We start from the raw sequence: 22,310 nt of genomic DNA on the forward strand, positions 1-22,310 counted from the left end.
CCGCACCTGTCTGCCCTGCCGTGGGGTGGGGGGGCAGAGGGTAGCTCCCGCAGCGCGGCGGGAGTGGGCCCGCGTCCCTCAAGGCACTGAGAGCGGGGAGGCAGGGCTTAGGGGTTGAGCCAGGGGTGCTGCAGGCAGTCGGCCGCGCTGGCCCGCTTCTCAGGGATGTACTCCATCATGGGCAGCAGGAAGGCGCTGAACTGCGTGGCCTGCTCCAGGGGCCACTCGTACTTCTCCATGAGCACCTCGTACAGGCCCCAGTGCTTGAGGTTGTGGATGTGTCGCAGCTCTCCTGAGGGTGGCCAGGTGGGCATCAGGCTCTGTCCCCAGGCCTGCCTGGTACTTAGGCTCTGCCAGGAAGGCCTCTGGCTTCTGGGTTCCCTCTATTTCAGAACACAAGAGCCCCGCCCCACCCTCCCCACGGCCAGGTGGCCGGAGCCTGCTCAGGTGCCCACCTCTCCGGTTGAAGAACTCCCGGGAGTAGCGGCCCGAGAGGGCGAAGGCCGGGGGGATGTCTCCCAGAAGCTCCACGATGTGAGCGATGTGGTCTGCGGATGGAGAGGAGGTTGGGGTGCAGGCGGGGGGCTGGGAGGCCCTGAGGCTGAGCCCAGGGCCTGCCTGCCCTACCCTCATCGCGGCTGTAGTCTTCTCCAGAGTGAGGCTCAAACAGGTAGTCGCCGGTGGCCAGCTCGAAGGCCTGGAAGTGGGGAAGAAGGTGAGGCTGCTGGCAGGAGCGCCCGGGCCCTGGGTGCGGGGCAGCGGGTGGGCGTACCATGCACGCCGTGCTCCAGATGTCCGCGGGGGGGCCGTACTCAGCGCCGATCAGCACCTCCACGGCCCGGTACTGCCGCGTCTGGATGTCCTCAGTGAAGTGCTTGTGCTGGAGGCAAGGGGAGCCCTGGGGACAGGAGCTGGGGACCAAGGCTAGCCTGCCCCAGTGAACCCGACTCCCACCTCTGGTCCGTGAACCCAAGGAGCTTTGGTGGGGCTTGCTCTGAGCCTCAGGGTCCCCAGATCTCCCTGGAGGGGGACTGGCCCCTTCCCAGTGGGCCCCTGCCCCTTGCCATGGCCCAGTTCTGCTGACTGGGCAGGACTGATGCCGGCTCGTGCCCCTGGCTGAACCAGTGGGTCGTGTGCACCACAGGCCCGTAGTGGGGGCTCCCCAAGAGTGGGCCTGTGCCTCCACCCTCAGACCAAGACCCCCAGTGCTGCACTGCAGGGCTCAGTCATACCACCCAGCAGGCATTGCCCAGGTCCGCGATCTTGATCTTGATCTTGTCTGCGTTTTGGGGCTCCAGGGGGTTCACCAGGAGGTTTGAGGCACCAAACGGTGCTGGGGAAGGAAGAGAAGGGGGAGAGACTGAGCTGGTCCGACTCCTCTTGGCCCTGCCACCCAATGCCCGCCACTCAACTTACTGCTGGGTGACAGCAGGCCCCCGGTCTCACGCTGAGTGGACGAGCCGGAGAGGATGGAGCCCGAAGCAAGAGAGAAGAGGGAGCCCGAGAAGCCGGAGCTCTGCGAACAGGGGCTGAGGCTGCGGTCGCCCCCTGGGGTGGGGGAGGAGGAAGCTGGGGAGGGGCCTGCCCCGGCCCCCCCGGGGTGGCAGCCTGAAGAGGAGGTGGAGCCGCTGCCCCCCTCTAGTCTTGAGCTGGAGTCTGGGGAGATGGGGTGGAGGCAGCACGTGAGCGGGTACCCCGTGGCCCGTGCTGCGCTGGGGCCCGGCACCCCTCCGGTGCCTCACCCTCGGCCTGGGCCGCCGCCTCCATGGCCTCCAGCCTCTGCAGGTCCCGCAGCCGCTCCTCCAGCAGCCGCTTCTGCAGTTTCCGCTTGCGCCTCATCTTCTTCCTCTTGTTTTTGGACAGCTTACCAGTCTGCCGTCAGAGCCAGGGTCATCCCAGGGTTCCTGGCGCCCACCCCCCTCAACCTGACAGTGGGAGCTTCCCTGCACGCCCCGCAAGGGACAAGGCCTCCAGGCCCCAGGGCTCCCGTGGATGCCAGAGTGTGGCACCACCACCCTCAGCCCACCCTTGGCACCTGTTCCTCACACATCTTCCCGCCTCCCTGCCTGTCCTTCTCCCTAAAGCTCTATAGGAGGGGGAGGACCTGCTCCCCGTCCCCTTCCCTGCCCCACCTAAGGTGGCCTGAAGTGACCATTAGGAGAAGACACAGTGTCCTTCCACTGAGGCAGTTTGAGACATGAGACCCACCCCGTGCATCACTCATCGGGGCAGGACTGCCGTGGAGGTGGCGTGGAGCCAGTGTGGCTGAGGGCTGAGCTTGGGGGAGATGGCCCCAGCTCGCTCACGGGGGGCGGGGGTGGTGTGGGGAGGAGGCAGGGGCAAAGAGGGTCCCGACTTACCAAGACTTCCTGGGGGGCAGTGCTCACTGAGGGTGCAGGTGGGGCGTGGGGAGAGAGGAACAGAGGCTCAGGCAAAAGCTGAGGCCCAGAGGCCCCAGCCCTGCCCTGTACGGGCTCCTGGTACCTGTGGAGCGGGATGGGGGTGGTGCCCCGGACTGCTGCCACTCTGTGGCCTCAGCCGCCAGGCGCCTGATGTACGCATCGCCCACACACAGCAGGATGTTCTCAGGCTTGATGTCGGTGTGGATGATCTTGCACTTGGTGTGGAGGTAGTCCAGGCCATGCAGCACCTAGGGAGGGCCACACCTGAGCACCAGCACCGGCCCCGGCTGGGCTGGACCGGGCAGCCCAGTGGGCAGCACTCACCTGCCTCACGATGCTCTTCACACAGGGCACAGGCAGGCCCTGGTAGTTGGACTTGATGATCCACTTAAGGAGCTGGTGGCCCAGGACCTCCAGCACCATGCACACGTCCGCGGCCGGGAGTGAAGGAGGCCAGTGGGCACACAGCTGGGGCATCGGCCCCGCCCACCCTCAGCCCCAGGCGGTCCTGACGGTCACCATTATCCCAACATTATTTATAGTGTCCCTGTCACTCCGAGGTGTGCCGGTCAGGATGGTACATTTTGTGGTCACACTAGAGAGGGAACACTGGAGGGGCAGAGATGGAGGCCTTTCAGGCCTGCCTCACTGCTATGCCCAGTTATGCTAGAGGGCATCTTGGCAGTCCCCCAAAAGGAAGGCACTGCTGCAGAGGCAGCCCCTGTCACTCGGGGGCAACTCAGCAACATCCGTGGGTCGCCAGCAACAACCTGGTCTCCCCCCATGTAGGCACAATCACCCAAAGGGATGGGGTTATTTCATAGACCGGTGGCACCGGGAGGGGTAAAGCCCCATCGTGCAGATCAGCAAACTGAGATTCAAGTAGCTGGAAAGGCATTAGCTGGTCCCTTCGCTGCCACACTGCTCATCCAGCAAAGGATACGGACCCCATTAACGCCTGAGATCCTGAAGTCATCAATGAGCTGGACAATGGTCTCTCTTTTGGGGTCACTAGGGTCGCTGTCCCGGACCTGGAGCAAAAGCCAAGGGACCACAGGTGGTTCCAACTTTCCCTTCACCAGCTGCTCCCCTCGGCGTCCCCTGAAGCACCTCTTCCCCCCACCCCCATTCCTGCTCCAGCTGGGTCCTACTGGAAGAAAGGCCACCGGCCCCTCCTGTCCCTCCGCCAGGTCCTCCCACTCCGGCAGAGCCAGCTGGAGGCTGCCCCTCAGAGCCCCGCCCTGCCCCGTCAAGCCCCAGCAGGCCCTGCACCCACATCAGCAGGCCCCGGGCAGCTCCAGGGGAGCTAGGAGAGGGTAGGGGAGGCGCCTCACACATTTCAGGAGCTTGATCTCATCCACAGCTGTCTCTGTGTAATGCCCTGCGCTCTTCACCACTTTTAGGGCCACGAAGCGCTTGCGCCTGCAATACCGACACCCTTGTAGGCTGCGGCCCTGGCCAGACTCACAGGGGTACATTGCGGTGGCCCCAACCAAGGCCAGAGGCAGGGTCCCAGCCAGCGCTGGGCCCTGAAGCCAAAAGGGGACACTCACTGGATGTCCCAGCACAGCCAGACGGTGGAGAAGTGGCCCCAGCCCAGCTTGCGCACCACGTGGTACCGCCCATTGAACAGGTCGCCGATCTTCACGGGATAGTACCCGCCTGCCAAAGGGAGCTGATAGATCACGGGTGGGCCTCTTCCTCCCCCGCCCCCGCCCCCAGGACAGCTCAGCCCAGCTGGCCATCTGGCCCACTTGGGCCTGCTCTGTCCGGGGCCCCTGCAGTGGCATGTGGCATATGGCCGCATGCGCCCAAGGCCAAGCCTCACCCTTGCAGTAGTCTTTGGGGTCCTCCTGTTCCTCATCATCAGAGCCCAAGAGCCCCTGCAGCATTCGGGGTGCTGGAGCGGCCTGGGCTAGTTCGGAGCCCGAGGACTCGGGCCCGCAGGAGGCCTGCGAGCTGCGGGTGGGGTGGGCGGGCAGTGAGCGTGCGAGGCGCCAGGGGCCCCGAGTGCCCGGGCCGAGCCCTACCTGCTGCTGCTGCCGCTGTCTCCGCCACCGCCACCCCCGCCCGCACTGGCGCTCATCCCGGCCGTGGCCACGCAGCCCAGCCCGCAGCTCCGGCGCCCCGGCGGCTGCTCCTGTGGGGCCCGGCTGCAGCCCGTGCATTTATAGCCTCGGGCCGCTGATCTCACCCGCCTTTATAAATAGCCTCCCAGCTGCTCGGCCGTGGGCAAGGTATGTGGCGCGGGGAGCAGGCGGCGCAGCGACAGCCTCAGCCCGGCCCCCAGGCCGAGCTGCCCTCCTGCTCTGCACCCGCCCCAGGGGGAGAGGGGGTTACTGCTTGAGGGGAAGGTGGTGGCGACTTCGTCCCCAGGATCAGCCCCCACAACCCACCTACACAGGGAGGAAGTAACTCGTATGCAGGCCAAGCTGCTGCACTCCAGGGCTGACTGCAGGGGGCCACCCTTGAAAGGACATGGTCCACATGGTGACCTGGGCCCCTACCCTGTGCCCCTGGGCACTGGTGGTGCTTTTAGAATGTTCTCAGACTTCCCACTTAGCCCCTGTGGTGTCTTCCTGGAGGAGACCCCTCCCATTCCTGTTGGAGCCCCATTTCCACCCACTCCTAGAAGGTCCTGCTTTTCCTGTGGCTTGTCACACCTAAGACAGGTGGGAGCCAGTGCTCTCTCCGAATGTGGTATCACTGGGGACACCTGGCAGAGCAGGGGTCAGGGCACGAGCTGAGGGCACCTCATCCACCTCTGGGAAGCAAGCCAGCCCATAGCCACTGCCCCCCGTGAGCCACCTGGGTCCCCAGAGGGGGCATTTGAGGCCTCCATGTGCTGGCCACTGCTGCAGCATGGTCGGGGGGTGGGCGAGGGGCCCCACCTGGAGTCTGGGGGTACCAGCATGGGGTTTACAGCAGAGACTGACAAGCACTTCTGCTCTTAGATCACTCTGCTTCAAGAAGGGGACAGAGGCGCAAATGTGGAGCTGGGAGGCCAGCTGGGGGCCACTGGGGCCAAATGAAGCAGAGGTGGCTTGGCAGTGATAGTGGTGGTCCCAAGATGGGAGACACTCGTGCCAGGAAAGAAGTGGTAGGGGTGAGACAGACATAGACGGAGGGGGACAGCTTTCCTATGAGGCCAAGGGAGATGCGGGCAGGGAGGAGAGCGGAGCCCGAGGCTGCCTGGTGGCCTCTTTTTTCTTGTGCAGCAGGTCACAGTCACAGGGCAGCAATTTGAGTCTTGCAGGGGAAGGCAGGGGCTGGGGATTGGGCTTTTCCTAGAGAGATGTATGTCGGTTTTATTTCCAGATGTGATTCTCTAGCAAGCAAATAAATACAGTGGGGGGAGGGGAGGGGCATTATAAATTAGAAACGAGCCCGGGTGGGGAGGCAGGCAGGCTGGTGGGGCAGGCGGTGGGCAGGAGCCTGGTGCTGGGCATAGCACCCCAGGCTCTGCTGGCCCCTCCTTGGTCACCGGCTCAGTCCTATGGCAGCAGGTCGTGTTGGCTGCTCTTTAAGCTGGTGGCCCAAGCTCACAGGTCAGTCACTTTGTTCTCTACCAGGGCAGCGATGTGCTGCAGGCGGCAGGCCAGCTGCACCTTCTGGCCCAGCGGCTCATCCTCCAGGGCGCTGATGATCTGCCAGGGTCGGGAGGGGTGCCTGTCTGAGGCCTACCCCCTGCCACTGGCCCAGGGCCACCCACCCTGCTGCCATCTCAACAGGAGCCTGGAGATCCAGTGAGGGGAATTCGGATGGAAGCCCAGCCCCCTCCCCAGCCTGGGCCCTTCCGACACAGGGTGGCACTCTCCCTCTGCTCGCCTGGATCGGGCCATCGCTAGGGAGCTTCCGTGGCCCTTCCTCTTCATTGCACCTCGCTCCCAGCACCCGCCCCTCCCTGGGGTGCCCCGGGCCTCACCTGGTCGTAGTACCTGTGGATGTGGTTGTACAGGCCTTGCAGAGCCTCCAGACAGTGGGGAGCAGAGGTGTAACTCTGGGGGCAGTACACGGGGTGGGGGCGGTGAGGCCCCAGCCTGGGCCTCAAGCCCCAAAGTCCCTCCCAGCTGTGACACTCTTTCCACCACGCCCCCCCCCCCCGAATGTGGAGGGCTGTGCCTCACCCCAGAGAGCTCGGCCAGGGCCGAGTTCATCTCCTGGTAGCTGGCCGGGGAGCTCTGGCGAATGTCCGAGTAGTATCTGGAAGAATGGACAGAGTTAGGGGCGAGGCGGCGCCAGCCCCCCTGCCCTGACGGCTCTGACACCTACTTTTCCACCATCTGCTTGTAGCGAGGGATCTCCCGGGCGTAGAGCAGCTTATTCACCGGGGAATCCTGCTCCGGGTAGAGGAGGTGCTGGGTGTGAGCTGGGAGGTGCAGGAGCCACCGGCCCCCTCCTGGCCCCCATTGTGCCGCCACCCCCCAGCCAGCGCTGCACCCTGCCGCGGCAGCTCTGCTCTCACCCGGCCCACTTTATGCTCCGAGATGGTGCAGGAGTCGATGAAGGTCTGGGCGATGACTGCGAGGATGGCGTCCACGTTGTCAGACACCCGCACGTCAAAGATGAGCTGTGGGTTCTTCAAGGCGTTCACCCAGAACCGCAGCAGCAGACTGGGGACATGGGCCGGGGTGGGTGAGAGGCCCTGGCCTGCCACTGTAACCTCCTCCCGTTACGCTCCAGCCCACCCCTTCCGTGGGCACGGCTGGCCTCCCGGAGCCGGGGACCTTAGGCAACACATTCCATCGGCCAAGGGCCTTGGCTCTGATTTCCAGCTGGGCCCAGATCTTCCCGTGAGTTCTCGCTGAGGGGCTAGAAACCCAGGGTGGATGCCACAAAGCCTGAGTTCCTGTCTTGGACCTGCTACCCGTGTCCTGTGACTGTCCTTGTGCCTCTGGGACTCACCTGCAGAGTTGGGGGTCAGCAGGAAAGTCACCTGTTAGTCTTCCAGATGTGCAGGGTCTCGGGGTCCTCGATGCCATGCTTCTCTGCGAGCTCATCCAGGAAGTCAAACAGGTACTTGACGGCAATGGGCACGGGGCGGTTCACACTGAGGATGGCCTGGAAGGTGTCGTCTACGAACTTCTGCAGTGTACCCTGCCAGGCAGGGGGTGAGGGCCATGCAGAGGGCAGGGTGTGGGGAACATCAGTGGCCAGGGCTGCCCCTCTAGGCCCCCACCCACTCCCCAGCTCAGTCGGACATCCCCTCGGTGACCTCCCTGGGGCCTGGCCTCCCTGGTCACACTGACCTTCATGGAGAGCAGGCGGGTGAGGTAGATTTCTGGAATGGCCTTGGCCCGTGCCCGCTCCCGTTCCCGCAGGCTGCTGCGCCGCACCTTGGCCCCTTCTGGCTCCTCGGTGGCCTTCACCAGGTGCCAGAGGCGTACCCCGCCCTCCTCACCATCCTCCAGCATGGGGATGTCTGAGGGCAGGGAAGGCCAGCCTCAGCGCGGCACCCCTGCCCCCACCCCACAGGCCTGGGATGCCACACCCCCTCCCCACAGGGTAGGGCAGGGTGCCGGAAGGAGAGGTGGGAAGAAGAGATGGGGCAGACGCGGAGGGGAGGGTGGCGGCCCAGGGCCTCGTTCAGCCCGATGCCCCATGGCTCCGGAGCCCGGCCTCTGGCTCTGCTGGCGCTCTGGTTTGCCTGCAGCAAGGTGGGCTCCTGCCTGCCCTGTTCGTGCTCCTGGGCGCAGAGGGCGCGTCTGGGCCGAGAGACTCACTCGCTCCCGAGGGGCGGCTGTGGGCCTGGCTCTGGGAGACGGTGCTGCCGTCGTGCGGCTGAGGGATGAGCCCCACTGTTGCTCCATCTGGGACCTGGATGGGGGAGCAGAGTCTGGGCCCCTTCCCTGGCTGTCCCCAGGCAGGGCCTGCCCTGCTCCCACCCCACCCTGCCTTGCCCCCACCCAGCACCTTGTAGTGCTGCAGGGTGTTGAGTCTCTTCCAGTGGTTCTGGGTCACCGAGGTCAAGTCCTCATCCGATAGGGTTAGGTGGCCAGCCAGACCTGAGCGCCACTCTGGAGGGACCCAGGGAAGCCGCTCAGCCACAGCTCCAAGTCCCCCATTTGCAGCAAGGCAGAGCTGAGCAGCTACAGGTGGGGGCGGGGCTGGCTAGGGGTCCCTAAGGTGGGCGGGGCTGGCTCTCACCAAGGTCTAGAGCATGCACTGAGGGCCTCTGGGAGAAGGGGGTGCCCTTGTAGACTTGGTCCAACACCTTCTCCTTGACCTGGGTGATGGTGTCCGTGTCGAGCACCCGGGCCGGCACACGCTGCGCCTCACTGCCCCCTGCGGCCCCACCAGCCCCGGGGCCCACCAGCACCATCAGCGTCAGGGGCCGGAACTCCACATCCTCCCGCAGCAGGCGGCTGTCATTCAGGGTCCGTTTCGCCTTGCCTGTCACGGCATCCACAGGGCCCTTGTCCACCTGGTACTGGATGGCCCGGAAGAGCATGTACAGCGGCTCACCAGCCACCTCCTGCAACCGCCGAGAGGGGCCAGCATCAGCCGTGGGGCCGGCAGGCCAGGCAGAGGGCGTGGGGAGTGGCAGCTGGACTTTCTGATAGCCACGTTGCAGGACCTCTCCTTTGATGGCTGCCCGGAGGCCTGGCACAGGTCAGATAGGCCACAGGTCACCCCAAATGTTGGGACGGGGGAATGGTGCCACCCAGGGCCCCTCACCCTCAGGAAGGCGTAGAGACAGATGGACAGCCAGTTGGAGAGCAGCTTCTCCACCATGGTCTCCGTCCTGTAGAGAGCAGGCCCCAGGGCCCTGGTGAGGATGTTCCTGTACTTCTAAGCCACCTCCTAGGGGTGCCGGGCCCTGCCCACCCCAGGGGCAGAGCCTGCCCAGAGTGGGGTGGGGATAGGTCAGTGCCCAGGTCAAGGCCAACCTGCGCAGCATGAGCTTGGGGTTCTTGTGTACATAATGGGCCGCCAGGTCACCAAGCAGCGTCTTCATGATGTCGGTCAGGTACTCAAGCTTGCCATGCAGCGCCAGGGACAGCAGTGAAGCCACGTGGCAGCGGTCCCTCTGGGAAAAGCTGGGCTGCTCCTCCAGGGTGTGGATGAGCTAGGCAGGGGGCTGGCACTCATTTCGGGAAACCCCACATGTCCCCCCCCACTGCCGTGTGCCCATACCTCATGCCCAGCCCCACCACCTTGCCTGCTGGGGAGCCTGCCCCACCCGCCTGCCCACCAAGCGAGTGGGGCCCTCACTGTGAGGAGGAAGAGCTTGCTGTTGAGCAGGTTGGAGAGCTGCGTGAGGCCCTGGCGCACGGTGGCGCGGCGGCCCTCTTCCCCAGGCCCCTCCGGCCCGGGCTGCAGCGGGCAGCCACCATGGCCCGGGAAAAAGGCGCGCTCGGCGTACGTGCGGTAGTCCAGGAAGGGGATCCCGCTGGCCTCTAAGTCGCTGCTGAGATCAGTCATCTCGGTCATCAGGTCTGCAGGCCAGGAGACAGGTCGGCGTGGGTCCAGGCACAGGTGGGCGCCCCAGCTCCCGGGGCCCCACCCCGCCCCACCCCACCTGTGAACTCCTTGCGGCACTGGTCGCCCACGCCGGTCTCCAGGCTCTCCAACTGCACCAGCACCTTCTGGTAGTCCCGCAGGGCCTGCTCGCTCTTGTGCCTGCGGGGGCTGGCGTCAGCTCTGAAGGGCCCGGGGTGGGGGTCCCCGGCCTGGTGGGGGGGTTGCGTGCGGGCGGGCGGGCGGGCGGCCCTCACCTGTACACCAGGGTGAGCAGGAGCACGGCGGCGACCAGCACGGCGGCGCCCCCGGCCAGGCCCGCCTGGGCCTCCGCGGGGAAGGCGGGGGGCGTGGGCTCGGCCTCGTACTGCACAGGGCCCAGGGCCAGCCGCACGTGGCCCATCTGCACCACGAACTGCGGCAAGGCGTCGGGGCCCGCGGGCGGCGGCGCGCGCGGGGGCGGCTGGCAGTACAGGTGCGTGAGCGTGAGCGTCTTCACCAGGCACTCGCCCGTGCCGATGTGCGCGCGCACCTCCTCCTTGCTGCTGCCCAGCGTGAGGCCCTCGCCCTGCGACACACGACACACGAGCCTGAGCCCCAGCTGCGGGCGCGGACCCAGGCGGGGCGGGGCGGGGCGGGGCGGGGGCGGCCTCACCTCCACGTCCAGGACGTGGCCGGGCTTGAGGCGGTAGGGGCGGCTGGGGCCCTCGCGGCTGAGGGGCGCCAGGCGGGGGTTAGGCTGGTACAGGAAGCGCTGGCCCCCGCTGGCGCTGGCGAAGTCCACGTGCATGTTGTCTAGGGCGAAGAAGACCCGCTGCGGGCGGGCACCATCCGGCACGGCGGGGCTCCGGCACAGGAGGAGGCTGGACGAGTTGACCGAGCACAGGGTGGAGCACTGGGGGCATTCGGGGCGGGGCGCCAGGGAGTGAGCTGGGGCTTCCCTGCTCGCCCCACCACACCCCCACACTGGGCACAGCCTGGGGCTGTGGGGGGCTCACCTGCAGCAAGCCACCCCCAAGCTGGATACAAGCCTGGGTGTCCACAGCAGGGGCCCCGCAGCTCCTCCTCGGGTTTGGGCCCTGGGGCTGGGTCCCTGAAGCCTGCACCTCCTCCACAGCCTCCAGCCACACGGACAGCAGGGGCCGCTGCACCACATCTAGGCCTGTGCCCCTGACACGGATCAGCCGCCCTCCCCTGTGCAGGGTGGCAGTCAGAGGGTGGACGGGCAGTGCACAGCCCAGCCCCACCCGCCTTCCGTCTCTCGGGAATGGTGTGCAGGTTGGCCCACGGGCCAACGAAGCTCCTCACCCCCGGAAGCTGGTGCTGGGCTCCGCTGCCACAAGCTGGGGGTTGGCGGTATAGCGGAAGGGGTTGGCGAGCAGTGTGCGCTGGGCATGGCCAAAGACCACGAGGACCGCTGCTTCTCCTGGGGCAGCCTGCGGCATTGTGCGGCACACGATGGCCTCAGGACACACTGGCTCCTGGCTGCAGAATGTGGAGAGGGGTCTCTCATCTTGGGCTCTGACTGCTTTCAGCCCCGGCCCTTCCTTGCCCAGGCCCCCAGGAGAAGCCCACTTTGATTCCTTCAACAAGGTAGAGACAACTGGGCGGGCACAGCCATCTCCCTTGGAATTTAATGGCCCCCACTCAACTGTAGCCAGGCTGGGACCAGGAGGGAGCAGTCCCTGTACCTTGTGGGCAGGCAGGGCCAGATACTCACATGGGACAGGGTTGGCCACCCACAAAGGCGCGGACGTTGCCTCCTGTCTGGAGGTGCTGCCCGTGGATGGTGAGCTGGGTGCCCCCTGCCTGGGGGCCCCACTGAGGACTCAGGCTCAGGAGGACGGGGTCCTGGGGAACAGGGCAGGCCGAGAGGCAGGGCAGCCTGGCGGTGCTTCCTCACCTGGGGCTCATCCCCAAGGCCCTTGGACTTGGAAGTACAGGCTCACTTTATCTCCTGGGGCCACGGCTGACCGTGCCCTCGTTCAGGCAGTGCTGTCCCCAGGTTTTTGCAGCTCCACACTGGCCAGCTGTCCTGTCTGTCCCTGCCCCATGAGGGGGGCTCTCTTATCCTCACCGCCAGGCTCTCCCCTCGGGACAGCGTCCTCCCCAGCAGAGCCTGCATCCCCCAGGCGCCCTGAACGCCACACCCCAAGATCCAGTTGCCTCCTTGAAGTGCCACTTTGTGTCAAGCAGAACTCCCGATGCTAATCCACCCCTGACCCTCCTGCTCTCCCACTGCCCTGGACTTCCTGCACCGGAGGTGGCCCCACCGGGTGCCCAGGGCTCAGGCTAGTGCCTGGAGGAGTCCCCATTCTCCCCCTGCCGCTGTGCCTGCCAGCACACTGCTGCTCACCACACTTGCTGCTTCGCTGCCCACCTTCCTCCTGGACAGCCACCAGCGGCAGTGTCCCCGCTGTCCAGCCACTGCCCCCAGCCTACCCTCCACTCAGATCACGTGGCTTCCCTCTTGGACCCGCTTCCTGCTACTTGCAGATCCAGTCTAGCGTCCTCACTTAGGCATCTGCCCCTCCTGGCACACCCTCCCACCATCCTCCGCATGGGGACCACCCCAGGGCGGGCACTGACCTGGTAGGTGAAGTGCTGGCTTGAGATGCCTGGTGGCCGACTCTTAATGGCCACCTGGACTGGCCCGGTGGTGCCGCTGGGTGCGGGAGACGTCAAACACACTATCCTGAGGAGCCAAGGCCGGGGTCTGCTCAGGGCCTGTGGGAGCCGTGGGCAGCTCGCTCTCTCCACCCTTCCCCTGCTTGTGTTCCTTTGTGCTGTGACCCAGGGCCACACATTTCTTGGCTACAGCCTCCCTTCTCCTCTGGGTGGCCAGTTTCTGGGGCCTCCCCAGGAGGGCGTTCCCCCCACCCAGCGGGGACCTCACCGGGCAGAGGTGCGGTAGAGATCGGGGTCAGGGCTGCAGGGTTGGCCGGCCACGCTCACGGCGTCCCGCACATCGGCAAAGGCCCTGCCCAGGTTGGAGCCCAGGATGGTGACAGCCAAGCCACCCTCGGGGGGGCCGGTCAGGGGTTCAATCTGTAGCAGGAAAGGGCAGCAGATGGCATCCCCAAAGCCACACCCCACTCTGCAGAGGCCAGGCCGAGCTGCTAGGCGGCCTGTGGGAGGACAGGCAGTGGAGGGACGCTGGGCCGTGCGGGCCTGGCAATGGGGAGCACTGGGACCCTTGAGGTGGGGACTCACCACGTCAATGCTGGGGATGGGACACAGCAGCTGCACAGCCCCCGGCGCACACAGCGGCCCGTAGCGACAGGCAGGCTGGCCGTCACTGCACCACAGGCAGCCCAGGCTCCCGTTGGCTGCCTGGCAGTGGCTGCAGTCAGGGTGGCCCACAGCACAGTCGTACAGGGTCACTAGGGAAAGTGAGGCAGGATGCTGAGGCGCCTCCCTCCGCCGCGCCCCGCCCGCCTCGCTGCCCCCAGCTCACCATGAAGGGCATGGGCGTCATCCAGCCGCTGGGTCTCACCCCGGGTGACGTAGATGGGCACCCGGAGCTCCCGCTGGGACACAGAGGGCCGGAACTGTGGGCAGAGGGCAGGATCAGGCTCGGCCACCAGTCAGGGCACCTCTGCCTCCCGCCTCCTCCAGGACAGTCCCCACCAGACTGGGAGCCCGGGACCAGAGGTGAAGAGGGCCTGGAGGAAGCTGAGGGCCCAGGGGTGTCCGAGGCTGCAGAAGCTGCCCACCTGCTGGGCCTGGCAGTGGATGAGGCCCGTGTCCCCAGCGGTCTCCTCCAGGGTGGCTGGCAGCCTCCACCGTTCTCCGGGCAGCTCCAGCCAGCAGAGGTAGGAGGCAGGCCGGCCCTGGGGGAGGACATGTCAGGACCCCAGACGCTCTCGGCACTCGCCCACCCCGGTCCCGGCCCACCTGGCTGCTCACTCGGAAATGCTGAAGGTTCCGCACGTGCAGGGCCAAATGGCTCTCCCAGCCCACAGGCACCAGGTGGGGACCTGCCAGGCCCTCCACCTGGGGGCAAGCCCCTGGGCCACGCACCTGGATGTCCACCTGGGGAAACGAGACCCCTCAGCCTTTCGGAACTCGAGGGGCCTGCTACCCGGGCAGGGCTAGGAGGTGTAGGGGGCAGGCCTGCCTCTGCCCTGCGGTGCCCTCGGCTGTGGGGGCCGAGCGGCGAAGGGAGCCCCGCAGGTCGGGCCCACCCACCTCCTGGGCACTGTACACGGTTCTCTCGTCCTCTGGGCAGCGCTCCCCGTACACACAGCGGTTGCTCTGGGGGCACCAGTGGCATCGCCAGAGGCTGCCCACGCAAGCGCGGCACCTAGAGGGGCAGGGGGACTGCTCAGGCTGGGTGCCATCCGGGGTTGCCACCCTTACCCAGCAGGAGACAGGCCCAGGAACTCACGGGGCAGCCACCTCCAAGGCCTGGACGGCACTGCAGTCGTAGAAGGAGAAGTTGGCGGCAGCCACAGCCACGTCCTCGAACATTAGGGCCAGGGGCACAGTGACGTGGTCTGGGAGGGGACAGTAGTGGCAGTGCAGGTCACGTGGCTTCTGCCTCCTCCACCTCCTGCCCCAGCTCCCTACCCCAGGGGCCCCCTTACCTGTGCCTGGAGGGTTAAGCGGCACTTGGTCTTGGGGAGGCGTGACACAGGACACATGGGGCCCTTCCACGTAAGCCAAGCTCTCATAGTCCCCGAAGGCGCAATGGAAGTATTCATCCACAGCCAGGCTGGGCAGCTGTGGGACAGACAAGGTGACCTAGGACACAGGGGAGCGAAACAGATCAGAGCAGAGTGGGGTGGTGGCCAGGCCAGGCAGGCCAGGGCCCCTGCTGGGGGCGGGAACAGAGGCAACGGGAGAGGAAGAAGACAGGAGGCGGCCGGGGGTCATGTCCCGACAGGCAGTGGCCGTGCTGCCTGGAGCACCCGGCAGCAGTGGGGGCCTTACCTGGCCCTGCTCCTGGCGGGGGCGATGGGCCGGCAGCAGGTTCTGGATGGACAGGCAGTGGCTGTCCTCATAGCTCCACAGCCACTGGTTTGGCTGGCCCGCCCGCCCGCACTGGCCCTTCCGGGTACACCTGCCAGGTAGGGGCCCCCGGGTCACTGTGTGGATCTCAGGCTCCCCCGATGACCAGCAGCAGGGGGCTTGAGGAGATAGCCCAGCTGGAGCGCAGTGAGCAGGGGGCCAAGAAGATGGAGCTTCACGGCCAAGGTGCGGGCCCTGGCCTTGACTGTGAGTGAGAGGGAGCCGTTGCAGGCATCGGGGGAGCACACAGTCTGACGGACGGGTGCCTTGAGGGATTCCCGGGGCTGCTGCGTGGGGTGCGGGCAGTGAGGAGTGAAGAGGCCGGGCCATGCTGGAGGGGCACTAACCAGAGTCACGTCTCGGTGGTATGGGGGAGGATAGGGGACCTCAGCAATGACTCTGAGCCTCTACTTCAGTGGGCAGGGCTGGCCTCCTGGCACACCTAGAGCTGCTTCCAGGTGCATCTCCTGGTGCACAGCACCTGGTGGCCCCAGCCTGGGTGTAGGCCCCATGCTCACCTGCCCTGGAGGACACACCAGCCACACAGTGGGTCCTGGGCCTGGAGGCAGCTGGTGCAGTCGGGAAACCGGGGGCAGGCTGCCACAGTGACCCGGTCCACCTGGATGGCAGTGGGGGAGAGTGGCGGTGGGTACAGAGACTCAGGCTGCATGTGCCCGGCCCCCTCCCAAGACAGCCCTCACCTGTTGGGCAGTCAGGACATAGAGGTGGCTGCCACTGCTGTCCAGCAGCAGGTCTGGGCTGATGGCCGAGCCCGGAGGCCCCACTTGCTGGGAGTGGTATACTTGGCCTTGGGAGCCATTGAGAAATACCTGGGTGGGGGTGCAAGGGCAGATGGCCACAGGCTGACCGCTCAGGGCACATGCTCTTCTCCCTGTGGGGGCTCTTTTTCAGGCTCCCCTTCCTGCCAGGCCATTGAGGGGTGGACGTATCACTTCTCCATTCAGCCCCTTAGGGCTAGGACACTCTCCAGGGGGCCCTTGATGCCAGGGGCTGTTCTGCCAGCTGGGAGAGGCAAGAGTTTGCCTCCGAGACACTTCTGGGACCAGGCTGGCTCTGAGCACCAGGCCCTGCCCACCCTACCCCATGTCACCCCACCCGCCCTGACCATGGGCTCCCCTCAGGTGGAGAAGGCAGGGCTGCAGGAAGTGGCATCCAGCCAGCTGTCAACATGTGGCGAGACACAGGCTGAGAGGTAGGGGGTGCCAGGGCTTCCCTGAGCTGCTGCGGGCAGGGGCACACCCAGCCTGGCAGTGTGGGGCTGCACCAGGACACCCCGCTGTCAGGCACCCACCTTGTGTAGCTGGCCCTGGGCGTCCCCCAGGAAGGCTATGGTGTGCCCGTCCGCCTGCAGGGCTGCCACGGCGCTGATGGGCTGCTCGAGCTGCAGCAGGGGCTGGGCCTCCAGGGGCTGGCGGCCTGCGATGGGGCTGGGGGTGTGTTCATCGCCACAGGGGTACGCCCCCGGGGAGTCCTAAACAGATGGGGGAGGATCAGACCCCGGAAGAGACAGGAGGGACCTCCTCCCAGCTCAGAGAGACAGTCCGCGGGGTGTGCCAGGTGGCCAGTGGGAAGAGAGCCTGCGGGCTGGCGGGCAGGGCCGGGGACCCTGGGGCAGAGCAGTCGGGGCTGGGGGTGGGTAGGAGACTTAGAGACCAAGCTGGCCCCTCTGTGACATTCCCTAGCCAAGAGATCAGCAAGTAGCTGTCACAGAAGAGCACCTCATCCCATGCCATGAGGCCGAGAGGTGCCACCCATCCACGCCAAGCAGTGTGAGGGGTGCCAGGCAGAGGTGCGGAGAGAGGAGGCAGTAGCGGCCACCAGAATTCAGGAGCTCAGCCCTGACCACTCACAAGGGGCAGGGTGACGCAACGTGACGTGACGCCATACTCCACAGTGGCTTCCTCTGCGCCGCTGGGACCCCGGCCCCCTGCCGTGTAGCACAGTCGCCGGGCCCGCTCCATGCTCCCGTCCAGTTCAGCCAGAGGAAAGGCACACAGGGCTGCCTGCGCGCCCCTCGGGCCGGCAGCAAACGCCCCTAGCAGGGTGCCCGGGGCAAGAAAAGCGGCCTGGATGAGGCCCTGGCCCCGGCAGGCGACGGGCACTTCCACGTAGGAGTAAAGGTTGGCATCCCCCAAGCAGACGCGGGCCACATATGAGTGGTACTCAGCCTGGGCCCGGGCCCCGCGGCGGCGGAAGACGAAGTAGGCAGAGCGGCCATCGGCAAATGCCCCCACGTAGCTGTTGTTGTAGTCAGAGAAGTCGGCCACCACGAGGCGGCCCAGGCCCTCACTGGAGAAGGGCTGAGGCCCGGCCAGCTGGCGCACGGTCAGGGGGGGCACCCCTGCCGACAGCTTGCCTGCCAGGCCTCTGGCCACGAGTAGGAGGTCCCGGCTTGGCAAGGGCACCACCAGGCCCACCGTGGCCACTCCTGGGGCATTGGCAGCCACAAACTGCCCATCACCAGGGTCCTCAGCCTGGTACAACACCTCGGCCACGTTCCCAAGGCGCCGCTTCTCACACACGCCCTGCCGCACCTGCCCGCAGGCCACCAGCTCCTGGGCCCGGCCGCTCACCAGCAGCAGCTGGTTGGCGTTGTCAGTGAGCCGAGCCTGCGGGCACTCGGCCGGGTCACGGGAAGGCACACAGTCGGGACTGTCGATGACAGGGCCAGTGACAGCCACAGCCTGGAGCTGTAACTCGGGGCTGAGCTGGAAGAGGCGGTTCACCGCGCCGACATAGAGCGTGCCCTGGCTGGGTGCCAGCGCCAAGTGGTTGAAGGTGGTGTTGGGTGCTGAGAAGCGATGAGCGCCAGTCAAGGGCAGTGGTGGTGGGGACAGCAGCAGCAGGAGCAGCAGGAGCTGGAGGCCGGAAGGAGGCCCGGGAGCCATGGCAGAGGCCTGTGGGAGGGCACGCGCAGGGCAGAGGGGCTGAGGCAGAGGCCGGGCCAAAGGAAGGTGGGTGGAGAGAGACCAGAAGACTCGGGGCCGGGGAGGGAGGGAGACAGAATAACAGGGACAAAGAGAAGCAAAGAGAGGGATGGAGAGAGACAGAGAGGCACAGACAGGAAGACAGAAAGAGGGACAAAGAGAGTGTCCAAGAGCTAGGAAAGGCGGGGCGGTGTGGAGGCGTGCGCACGCACGCACACAAGGGACAATTCTTTCATCCTCTGCTTCATGTGCATCTAGATGGCTGCAAGCGGCAGATCCTGGAAAGCCACAAGAGCATGAACAGAGGGACTCTGAGTGACAGAGCGGCAGGGCGGAGAGAGGAGGGACACAAGGGAGGGAGCCAAGGCTGAGCCCAGAGACACGGTGGAGGACAGGGGAGAAGGAAACGGGGTCCTGCAGCCACCACCCAGAGGAGACAGATGGCTCGGGGCACAGGGAGGGATGACCACAGGCCCGGACACCGCCCACACCGCCACAGCCTGCCCCAAAGATGACAAGGAGCGGGAGGCCGGGGCAGAGGCCGGGGTAGGGGAGAGCCGAGAGCTGAGAGCCGGTCAGTGGGTGCTGGGAGAGGCCCGGGGCCAAGAGGCAGCGCAGGGTGCAGTGGTGGAGGGAGCCCTGCCCCTGCCCCCGATCCCCAGCGGTCACAGTCAGGGCCTGGCTCCAGGAGGGCCCTTGGGGTGGGGGTGTTGACTGAGAAGAGAGGGGAGAAGAGCGGGCCAGAAAGACAGATCTTTACCAGGGGCGCGGGGAGCCAGAGGGGTAGCTCCACGTTGCGTGTGGCAGGGCCCTGGGCGGAGCCCCTGCAGGCGAGGGCGGGCTGCAGGGCTCTGGGCGCTTAGCAGTGGCCGCGGGCAGAGGAGCACCAACTGGCTGCCTAGGTGACACACAGAGCCCCTGGGAAGGGGGCAGAAGCTGGCAGCAGGGCCCAAGGTCCAGGTCCCAAGTTGAGCTGGGGTCCAACGGCCGGGCGTGCGGGCGTGTGCCAGTTAGGAGCGGGCCGCTGCCACTCAGGCCTGGAGCAGAGCCCTTATCTCAGGAACACAGACGGGAAGGGCACAGGCGCTTCCTCCCGGCCCCGCGTATCCGTGGCAGTGTCTGCCGGGGAGCCCCATGCCAAGGCTTCCCTGTGCATCCTGAGCCCTGGCCTGTGCTATCTCACCCCATCCTGCCCCTCCCGGGGACATGTTTGGGGGCCCAGGCACTTACCACCACGTAGGGGTGCAGCAGAGGGGTGTCCAGGGCAGCGTGGCACCTCTCCTCAGTTCGGCTGCCCAGTGGCAGTGCTGATGGGCACGAGATGGCTGTGGGGGCATTGTCCTGAGTGGGAGGAACACAGTCGAGGCTCAGCCCCATTCAAGCCAGCCCCGGGGGGTGTGGGGCAAGGGCCTGGCGACCGGGCTCCATCACAGCTGGCAGCTTTGTCAATAGTGGCCAGGCCGAGGCAGCCCTGCCTCCACCCCAACAATGTCCCCTCTGTCCAGAGGCCCAGGCCAAGGACCCACTGTCTGGTGCTCTTACCCCCACCCGGGCTGTTCTGGCACTTCCCACCCCCAGGGAGACACCCCCTGGAATCTGTGGACAAAGGGACAGGGTTTCCTCTGGCCAGTCCTCCCCATTTGGCCCTGCAACCCCTGTGTCAGTAAGTGTGCCCCTCCCTGCATCCCTCTGGGTCCCTGTGAAGGGCATGAGGTAGGCCTCAGAGCCCCCGAGACAGGGCCAGAGGCGCTGAGCCCCTACAATGCCAGCCTCAGCCTCGGTAGCCGGCGCCCAGCTGAAGTGCCAGCCCTGGCCTTCAATGCCTGCCTTTGTCCAGGCCAGGGCAGGGGTGATGCTGCCAAAGGTGGCCCATCCAGAAGACCTCCCCATCCCTGCCCATAATAAGTCTGACCAGAGAGTAAGCAGGCAGGCTGTCCCCACCCAGCCCTGCCCCTGGGGACCAGCAAAGTCGTGCCAGGTACAGCATGGTGGTGGTGGGCAGTACCACTGGAGGATGCTGCTTGAGAGGGGCTCCGCCACCAGGAACCCAACCCTCAGCATCAGGCACGGCACCGGGCACTGCCCACTCCCTCCCACGTTAGGGAACACCATCCTGTGATGGGCCTAGACCCCCCGATTGGGCTGGGGAAGGGAGTGGAACCAGCAGCTGGCTTCCCGTGTCACCCTCACAGGGCACTCGGGGCCAGCCATTAGCCTCAGGGCCCAAGGCACAGGAGTGGGTCCTCTCGGGTTGGGGTCGCCGCCTCCCCCACAGCACAGCAGCAGGAGACTCCAGGGCAAGATGGTAGCAGTGGCAAGGTTGGCAGCAGCTGCTGCCACCTGGCTGGGCCGGTTGGGTGGCTGTGGGGGAGGGGAGCCAGGCAGGCAGCCTCCCTACCCTGTCCCCAGCCAGGGCTGGCGCTGGCTTTCCTATTCTGCTTCCCACCGGCTAACTCCAGGCCTCCGCTGTCAGGGAGCACCGTGCCACCGGACATAAGGAGGTGTCCTTTTAGGTAGGGCTGGGCTGGCTCCTGAGGGCCTTTCCGTGACCCTGGGTAGTCGGCCCTGCAGACCCTGGCTTCTCCCGGGCCCAAGCACAACCCAGGCAGCACCCCTCAGCCCAGAGGCCCCTGCACCCAGTGCTGGTACCAGCCCCAGTTCCTGCCTACCTGGTGGGCCACCATCAGGGGCCAGAGAACAGCTGGCGGTGCCAGGAGTGTGTCCTGATGGAACCCCAGCCTCCCTGCCCACAATGCGCGATCGCGCCCAGCCCGACTCATCCCTGCCACCCTGCCAGGCAGCCCAGCCCCTCCCCGCCCGCCCCTTTGCCCAATGGCGCAGGGCAGGGCGCTGCTGCCCTCTGCTGGCCCCGGCAGGCACGGTGCACCGCTGGCCGCCCGCACCTGACTGGAGCAGGTGAGAGCGGCCACTGCCCTCCTGTCGGTTGGGCATGTGGGCATTCCATAACCTTCCACGAAGTGCCTCCTTGGTGCCAGGCTTGGTATTGGCACTGGCACCATTCAGAAACAAAGCATTCTGTGAATGCTAACACCTTCAGTCCTTCCAACCACCCCAGGAGGGGGTACACTTATCTCCTCCCTTCACAGGTAGGGAAACTGAGTCACGGGAGATTAGGAAAGTTGCCCAAAGTTGCACAGCTAGAAGTGACAAGGCTAAGAGTCAATCACAGGGCTCCTGCTCTTGACCATCAGGCTATGTGTCCTTGAACCATGAACCTTGGCAGGCATCGGGGCAGGACGGGAGATGGGGGCGACCCCAGGCCAGGCCTGCAGGTGACACGGCCCACGTGGTTTGAGGAAACCACCAGTGTTTCCCGCTGCCTGGAGCATAAGGCTGGTCCAAGGTGGGCTTTGAGGTCAGCAAATTGGGGAGGGTCTCGGCAGCCAGGCCTGAGAACTTGGGCTTGTCTCACCATGTCCTTGTAAACAGCTGTGCATTTGGGCGAGGGCAAACTGGCGGCCCTGGGGTGGAGAACTGGGGAGGCCTGGACCAGGGGCGGCCATGGGCGTGGAGATGCAGGGAGGCAGCTGTTGAGGACTTGGTGTCGGATGGGGGTAGAGGCAAAGGCAGGAGAGTCCAGGGGACCCTGAGTCCTTTCTGCTGGGGTGCTGTTCTCTTCGGGGCAGGGTCACCAGTGGAGGGGCAGGCAGAGGGGAGAATGGCAAGACCGAGAGGCCCACGAGGCAGGGGGAAATGGCCAGTGAACTGGCCATTGGGGTTTTGGGGTGAGAAGCCCGGCTCAGGGTGACTGGGGTGCTGGGTCTGGGTCTCTGAAGGGGGACCAGGGGCATGGGGGAGAGTGTTCGACCCAGGGCCAGAAGGCCCAGCAGATGCGGAGGGCGGGTGCTGAGTGCGTTACCGCTTCCATCTGGGCACCTGCTCCACAGACGTTTCGTCCTGTTGAACGTGCTGGCGAAGAAACGGGGCGCAGGGGTAGGTGACTCGCCTAGGGCCGTTGCTCGAGTCCGTTTGCCTAAAGAGAGCGGAGATAGGGTTTGAACCCAGGAGCTCCAGTGCCGGGCCGTGCTTCTGACCACCGGCTCCAGAGCCTCTCACGTGTGGCCGTGGAGGATGCAGAGATAAACCAGTCAGGTCCACGTGCTCTCCCGAGGCACCCCTTTCACTGGGAAGGGACGGCCAGACGCACGTGAGCCAGCTGGTGAGCCATCTCTCCCAAACCGGGGAGGCACCTTCCACCCGACATCGGGAACGTTTTTCCTACCTGTCCACGGAGAGATCCATGCACAGGCGACACCATTTCCGTAAATACGTGTGCACGTGGCCTGCTGGTGGTAGCCACAACATACCTATGCTGGTCTGCTGGGCTTGAGCTTCCTATGCTGCGGGCTCATGCTGGATGTGTCCTGCAAACAGCTTGGTCCCCTCACCTCCACACTCCGGAGAAGTGTCTGTGCCGCCCACTGCCTGGCCAGCTGTACGGGACCCCATTTGCCGGCAGTCCTAC

The 22,310-nt window shown here is 65.9% G+C and overlaps 2 protein-coding genes across 4 annotated transcripts; both read right to left on the reverse strand.

Moving 5' to 3' along the window:
* Nucleotides 1-107: 107 nt before the first annotated feature.
* Nucleotides 108-4,488, reverse strand: SRPK3 (SRSF protein kinase 3). Of its 3 annotated transcripts, none has more exons than XM_069463278.1 (16): nucleotides 4,433-4,488; nucleotides 4,231-4,361; nucleotides 3,956-4,064; nucleotides 3,737-3,824; nucleotides 3,344-3,433; nucleotides 2,727-2,831; nucleotides 2,485-2,650; nucleotides 2,361-2,386; nucleotides 1,743-1,872; nucleotides 1,617-1,656; nucleotides 1,417-1,517; nucleotides 1,233-1,333; nucleotides 773-880; nucleotides 628-697; nucleotides 456-548; nucleotides 108-292 (listed from the first exon to the last, which is right to left on the reverse strand). In XM_069463278.1, the coding sequence occupies exons 1-16, from the start codon at nucleotides 4,486-4,488 to the stop codon at nucleotides 108-110; spliced, it is 1,599 nt and encodes a 532-aa protein (XP_069319379.1). The 3 variants fall into 3 exon arrangements, with proteins under 3 accessions (XP_069319379.1, XP_069319378.1, XP_069319377.1); XM_069463277.1 differs by adding an exon at nucleotides 2,105-2,107 and having other exon boundaries at nucleotides 1,417-1,656; XM_069463276.1 differs by having other exon boundaries at nucleotides 1,417-1,656.
* Nucleotides 4,489-5,944: 1,456 nt separating this feature from the next.
* PLXNB3 (plexin B3) lies at nucleotides 5,945-20,541 on the reverse strand. The gene is made up of 35 exons (XM_069463428.1): nucleotides 20,494-20,541; nucleotides 19,058-19,165; nucleotides 16,748-17,794; nucleotides 16,189-16,368; nucleotides 15,578-15,706; nucleotides 15,395-15,495; nucleotides 14,799-14,928; nucleotides 14,453-14,609; nucleotides 14,254-14,362; nucleotides 14,055-14,169; nucleotides 13,773-13,898; nucleotides 13,580-13,696; nucleotides 13,321-13,414; nucleotides 13,077-13,246; nucleotides 12,760-12,911; nucleotides 12,453-12,558; nucleotides 11,584-11,714; nucleotides 11,172-11,348; nucleotides 10,862-11,057; nucleotides 10,519-10,758; nucleotides 10,121-10,431; nucleotides 9,925-10,025; nucleotides 9,618-9,841; nucleotides 9,293-9,471; nucleotides 9,081-9,147; nucleotides 8,550-8,877; nucleotides 8,316-8,419; nucleotides 8,126-8,219; nucleotides 7,652-7,824; nucleotides 7,339-7,499; nucleotides 6,868-7,015; nucleotides 6,675-6,739; nucleotides 6,530-6,605; nucleotides 6,328-6,402; nucleotides 5,945-6,049 (listed from the first exon to the last, which is right to left on the reverse strand). Exons 1-35 carry the CDS (start codon nucleotides 20,506-20,508, stop codon nucleotides 5,945-5,947), a joined length of 5,811 nt encoding a protein of 1,936 aa, XP_069319529.1. The 5' UTR covers nucleotides 20,509-20,541.
* Nucleotides 20,542-22,310: the final 1,769 nt, after the last annotated feature.

The sequence above is a fragment of the Eulemur rufifrons genome, chromosome 30 (assembly GCF_041146395.1).
Source record: "Eulemur rufifrons isolate Redbay chromosome 30, OSU_ERuf_1, whole genome shotgun sequence".
In the NCBI taxonomy this organism is placed as follows: Eukaryota; Metazoa; Chordata; class Mammalia; order Primates; family Lemuridae; genus Eulemur; species Eulemur rufifrons.